Source organism: Megalops cyprinoides, chromosome 10, assembly GCF_013368585.1.
Source record: "Megalops cyprinoides isolate fMegCyp1 chromosome 10, fMegCyp1.pri, whole genome shotgun sequence".
Classification (NCBI taxonomy): domain Eukaryota; kingdom Metazoa; phylum Chordata; class Actinopteri; order Elopiformes; family Megalopidae; genus Megalops; species Megalops cyprinoides.
This window is the reverse complement of record NC_050592.1, coordinates 31,188,612-31,194,852: the sequence shown is the minus strand read 5'-3', so window position 1 is coordinate 31,194,852 and position 6,241 is coordinate 31,188,612. Positions and strand designations below refer to the sequence as shown.

The 6,241-nt window shown below is 42.7% G+C and overlaps 1 protein-coding gene across 1 annotated transcript; it reads left to right on the top strand.

Moving 5' to 3' along the window:
• Nucleotides 1-484: 484 nt before the first annotated feature.
• Nucleotides 485-3,557, top strand: LOC118785117 (brain and acute leukemia cytoplasmic protein-like). Its single transcript, XM_036539655.1, has 3 exons — nt 485-905; nt 1,511-1,662; nt 2,429-3,557. The coding sequence occupies exons 1-3, from the start codon at nt 710-712 to the stop codon at nt 2,534-2,536; spliced, it is 456 nt and encodes a 151-aa protein (XP_036395548.1). The 5' UTR covers nt 485-709; the 3' UTR covers nt 2,537-3,557.
• Nucleotides 3,558-6,241: the final 2,684 nt, after the last annotated feature.

Here is a 6,241-nt window from a genome sequence, read left to right as displayed (position 1 = left end):
GCATCAAACATTATTGTGATACAGGCAGCACCTCGTTATCGATTTCCTGTGTTGGTATAACCCAAAGTTATTTCTCTCTGGGGATTAACTACATGATTTCGGTGTTCCGATCGCCCCCGGAGTGAGAGTACACTGGAGCATGTCACGGAAGCGCTCTAAATATTGAGTAGACTGTTCACTTCCACGAAATAATATTTCGACTTAAACTATAAACGTTAAATCAGGAAATCTAGTGCCAAAATTATTTTTTCTCGGAACAAGTCAAATATGAAATATATGTTTTGTAATTATTTAATTATATACAACATTCCAACTCATCCATTCGTTTTTACCCCCGAGAAAAATGAAAAACAAAATGGATAACTGACTGGTTTTAAAAAACTGATTTTACGAGCGATTATTTTGAGTTCCATACACGTATGACGTAGATGAGCGAGCTACCAGGCTGGTCTCAGCAGGTCTTATACAGAGAGAGAGAGAGAGAGAGAGAGAGAGAGAGGAGGAAGGGTTGTGCATGGTGACACTATAGCATCATCGGAGCAGTACCACGGTGGTGGACACCGACGACGAAAACATACAAGGCAGAAAGCCGTCGTGATGCAAGCGAATTCGGTTTTGAGAAAGACGGGCGCGAGGTGAGGGCTTCAGAAACCCCGTCAACTGCCACAAAGACGAGGAGAGGGGAGGCGGCGAGAAAGGGTTTGTTCCAATGGGCTGCGGTGGAAGCAAAGCTGCCGCGATTGAGCCCCGGTATTATGAGAGCTGGACCAGGGAGACCGAATCGACATGGCTCACGAACACCGACACCGAGACCCCCCAGTTACAGCTGGGCATCATCGGTAACAACACTGGGAGCCTTGACAGTGCTGGTGCTGGCATGAAGGAAAACGCGGCGTCATGCACAGGTTAGTTGTCCTCAAAATTCGGTGTTCGTCGCTTACTGGAGTTTCGGCACTGAAAAACAAGAGCCTGTTGATACTGGAAATTATTTTGTATATGTGGCTTCCTCTCACGTATTATACTTGAACGTACAACTTGTTTGGAGTAACAAGATAATAATAAAATCTAAACATGATAAAAAAAATACCACACTGTATTTGATTACCATTGATTTACGTTTACATTTTCATTTGAGGTCAGTGCCCCCGATACCTAATTCTGTTATAGCTGCTCAACATCATTTTTATTGGATTAGTAATAAAATCTAAGGTTGATCGACATAACCATGCAACTGTATCCGAAAATGCAGCACGGGGGGGGGGGGGGGGGGGCAATAGAAAATTTACGACTACTAAAGATGGACTTAAAAGTGACAAATGGGCTCTTCTCGAGGGAGTATGCCTGTGTTGGGTTGAAGCTAATGACACGGATGATGATGCCATGGCACTGCATGTTTTTGAATCCTGGCAGCGGGCAAGGTGGTGTAGGCGAGGTAAAATCGGCCACGCGCTGTAGCTGGGCGCTGCGTGCACCGTACTGACGCGTGAGTGCTCTTGTCGGGGCTTCGCAGGTAAGACCGAGGCAGGGAGGCAGCCGCAGCTATGCGCAAGCTCCTCTCTCAGGGAGAAGAGGATGGTGAACACGGGGACGCAGTGTGGGAAGCAGCCTCTCTACGCCACCTCCAGCTCCAACAACCAAAGGAGGATTCTGCACCGCGAGGAGGTGAGCCTGGCTGTTGCGTCGGTCCGTCTCCCAGCAGCGCAGGGACTGAATCAGAGCCTGTTCTGTAGTCATAGCAGGACGTAGGACCCAGGCGCCGGCAGCAGCACAGATTTCTCTGTCAGTAGTCACGAGATGCTAGACTCATGCTCTGCGTTGGAAAACAGGGTTCTTGCCCTTTCTGAATCAGAAATTCCACATGTGATGGGTAGTGACAGGGACTTCTTGGCCAGACCAGGAAGGATCACAGTGTGCAGTTTCCCCGTGGAAGCAGCTCAGAATTGAACAGAGTTTATTATCCCTTGTCAGAGCTGCGTGATTCATGTTTGTATCATCTGACTTTCCTGAAGCTTTGGGTTCTACATGACAAGCCACCTGCCATTTGAATTAGGATTTGATTTATTTTAGCGATGGATTAAGAATATTGACCGTTACAATGGGCCCATTACAATCTGTGCCTATTTTCTGTTCTCATTTCTTGATGTGGTGCATGGTATGTTACGGTTTCATACATTTGTATCTCTACTAGCTTGTACCTTGGCTGGCCAACTATTGAAACTTGGTCATGCAGCGCTTCTAATATTATTGATTCCTTGTATGGCTTTTTGCTTTTGTTGTACTCTGCCTCACTTGTAAGCGACCTTGGATAAAGGTGTTTGGCAAATGAAAAAAATGTAAATGTAAATGTGTTAAATTGGGAAGAACGAACAAACAGGTGTGTGGATATTCAGTGCATGAGATTGTTTAACACTCTGTCCTTTAACTCTAGATTAAGCAGGAGCCCAAGAGGATGCCCTCAAAGGATGTGGGCGGGAACATCACCAAGAGCATCCAGCCAATCGGCAGGGGGGAAATGGCACCCAGCTGCATACAGTAGAGAGGGTGTGGTCGTCCGGTGCTGTGAGGCGGTGGCGACACAGCGGGAGGAGACCAGTTTGAAATGACTGTTTTGAGGAGCTGCTGAAGGAGCCCTGCTCGCAGCATTCACCTTGATTGACAGGCCACATGCCACGGCTTCAGTGGTTTGAGATGCCATTTGAATGAGGTGCCCTTGTTGCTCTGGGAATGCGAGGCAACGCGCAAATGCAGGGTAAAATGCCAACTGGAAAATGCTGCTGAATTCACCCTTTACTTATCTGGAAGTGTCCTGTCTGTTCCATAAGCTCATTGTTGAAACCATTTCAGAGTCATCCCCAGACAGCACTATGGAGTGACTGTGTCAGCCTGAACAATATGCTGCGATAGTATGGATGTATAATGAGAGAAGTTTTCTGAGATGCCATAATGAATTTATTACAGTTCACTCAATTATTAGCCTTGGTGCTTAAAATGTGTTGTGCTGTCTATGAGAAAAGGAAACCCAGGGAAAGCATCTGGTTGTACAAACCAGGAATTCCTAAATAAATATGCCTTGTAAGGAACATTTATCTCAATATTTTGGGTATGTCCACCTCAATAGAATGCCATTTCCATGTTCTTACTGACTTTCTTCAGAATTCTTAAAGTTGCTGTCCTGTAGCTCCAGTTCAACACATGTAGTACATGACAATTTGTAGTGCACTACTGACAACAGATTTAAGGTCAACTTGCCCAACTATAATCCTCAATCCCTGGCCATTTAGAGTAAAGTTTTGTTTCTGATCCAGGATAGTTTGCTTAGGTCAAGTGCCAACACTAATTTTTCAGAAAACCAGCCCAAAGCACCCTCTAATGATCTGGAGATTTGAGTTTTATATGTGGTTGACACATTGTAATTGTGATTAGTCCTGTGTAATCTTTAGCTGTTTCATTTGGATTAGTTCATACAGTATACACCTTTGCTGCAATTAAGCATGTAGACATTTAACAAAACATAAGCCTGCCATTCAGCTATTATTTCAAATGATGCAGGTAGAATTCCAAACTATGCCTTAGATGTTCTTTGTATTTTGCATTTTGTGTGTGTGTGTGATATTGATATATCACTGATAGGATATTTTTTCAAGATAATAAGGATGAAGTTATCAACATAGCTAGGTATATTTTTATGGATTGCAATATTTTAAGAATTTCCCACTTGCATTCTTATCTGACCGCTATGAAAAAAGCTCATAACAGTGCCAATTGTCACGCATATCAAAAAGGTTATGTATTAAAACAATTTTCTCCAACTTTTTTTGTCGTCCTTAATTGACACGAGTCGTTCTACCCATGTTAAATTGCATGAGTTCAAAGCCAAGTGTTTTGCGTGCAGGCCATTTTTAATGGTGTTAGTTCAGTTTCTCGGGGACCAAACGGCCCCGCGTTACCCACACTGGAGATTATCCCCCCAGTCTGGGCTGCTCCCTCGTGTGGTGTGGCAGTGTTGGAAATGGAACTCTCTGTTCCTCTCTCCTGCCTTCCAGCCCGTCTGAGCCATGACTCATGCTCAGCTGTGGAACCAAGTTCCTCCTCGGAGGAAAGGCGGCTCGATATCCTTTCATCTGCTGCTAAGCCATGTAGAAAAGATGACATTGGGCAACAGGAAAATGATCAGACTTGTTAAGGCATGAGGGATTTCAGCGGTGGTGGTGGTGGTGGGGGTGTTATTGAATTTCGTGTTGGAACAATCTGACACAGGACAGAAAATCATTGGGAATTTGAATGGGGTTTTCTCACATGTCCGCATGGTTTAGCCTGAGTAAACATGCACCTGGTGCTTTCTGAGTGTTTTCCCCTGGTCATTGTGTTACTATCATGTTCAAACACATATCTGTGAGTGCCATTGTGCCATCCTGTGTTATAGCCTGCTTGCTTACTTTAATCAAAAGGGCCCTTTGAGCTGCTTCAAATATATTTCTATGACATGAACATTACCGGAACATATAGTGTTAGCAGAGTTACATCACTAACAAACTTTACAGTTTACAAAGTAAAGTTTACAAACCAATGTAATGCATTGTTGGCTGAATCCCACATTTGAAAAAAGACAAATATGTCTGGGCAAATTAATGTCTAAAATACTCCTTAGATCATTACAAGCCAAACTCAACGAGGCTGAATTTAGCTGGCTAAGTAACAGGCACCCTATATTTTAGAGGGAAAACATTATAGTGGCTGACTGCGTCCAAGCCTCTGATTACATCTGAATTTACTTACCACGAAAATATACTGAATCTCTCATGATGTAAGTCAATTTCATGCTTAAAACTGATAAAACGGCTCGGACAGAGCCGACTTGCCTTGTGAGTTAATGAATTTATCCAGCAGAGGGCGCAGTAAACCCTGGTGATTCAAACGACCCCCCCCTTAACTGGTAAAGCACCTTTTCCCCAAAGGATTGCTGGTGCAGTTAATGCAGTTAATTACATTCATTTTGCCTGAGTTTATTTAAAAATATCAGATGGAAGGGTAGCTGTTGGCTAATGCTGGCACACATGTAACTGTACTGTGTAAATAAACATGTATTCAGAATTGAATGCAAGAACAACACATGAACAACATTACCACAAGTGAAGAATTCATGGTGAATTTAGCCTACAGCTGAAGTTCACATTTCTGAGCATTCAGCTGGTAAGTGCACTGGGCTGTAAAAATGGCAGATAAATGATATTACACACTGGGAGCTCATGACATCCTTGTTTATAACATGTAGATACCTCTACTATAGTTTTCTTTCTGAAAAGAAATGTTATTGGATTGTTATTGGATTATATCATAAATTATAGAAATGTGTAATTTGTCACTTGAAGTGTTGGACCCATTACCACAGCTGTTAGACTGTATGTCCATCCCCAGCCCTGTTCTCTTACATCCATTGGTCAAATTTGGAAATGTGTCCAAGAGGTAACTGACTGCTCCTTTTTGCAGTTTAATAGCAGATGAAAACCATACAAGAAATGTGTATGTGTATGCTGGTGAACAAATAAGTTTCTCCAGAAAAAACAGCACTGGGTATTCGCATTAAACATATCCTTGCAACTCTTTGATGTCTAATCAAAGATCTATTGTTTCCTGTGCTTAGCGCGAGAAGCGCAAGACACAGTGGAGGGATTCCTAAAAGGGATGCTTAAATACTGAATCAGACGCGTATTGATGTGATCTGCTTGCTTAGTTGACAAGACTTTCTCAACCTTCTATTTACTATATTAGCAACAATGCCCATCCAAAGAGAAACATCCTTTGATCAGTTTTGAGTTGACTATTCATGATTTATCAGTCTATTCAGTATAGGCAACACTCATTGTTCGGGGCTGCTTGAAGAAAAAAATGACGCAGTGTGACGAAAAAAATAGAAGGCAGATACAATTTTAATGTAATTTCTATACAATTTATATACAATTTCTACAACACAGAAAAAGCCAGTCAGAAAGGTCGGTGAAATCAGGTTAAGTTTACACAAAAGCACTAAAAGCGCTGGTCACCGAGCCCATGAGTGAGGTTTTAAATGTCATGACAGATCGCTATTGGTTTGTTTCGCAAAGCAAATTCCTCTGATCGATAGGTGGCTCCTAGAAGAATGCTAAAGTATGACTGGCTTTGAGACCACGCAAACAAATCCGTCATATGACTGAGACGCATAAGAAACCACTGAAAGGCGGGGAAGCAGTCATTCAATGGGATT

Coding starts and splice junctions, on each gene's coding strand:
- LOC118785117 (XM_036539655.1), top strand. CDS start 710: ATGGGCTGCGGTGGAAGCAAAGCTGCCGCGATTGAGCCCCGGTATTAT. Junction 906..1,510: donor AAACGCGGCGTCATGCACAG/GTTAGTTGTCCT, acceptor GGGGCTTCGCAG/GTAAGACCGAGGCAGGGAGG. Junction 1,663..2,428: donor GGATTCTGCACCGCGAGGAG/GTGAGCCTGGCT, acceptor CTTTAACTCTAG/ATTAAGCAGGAGCCCAAGAG.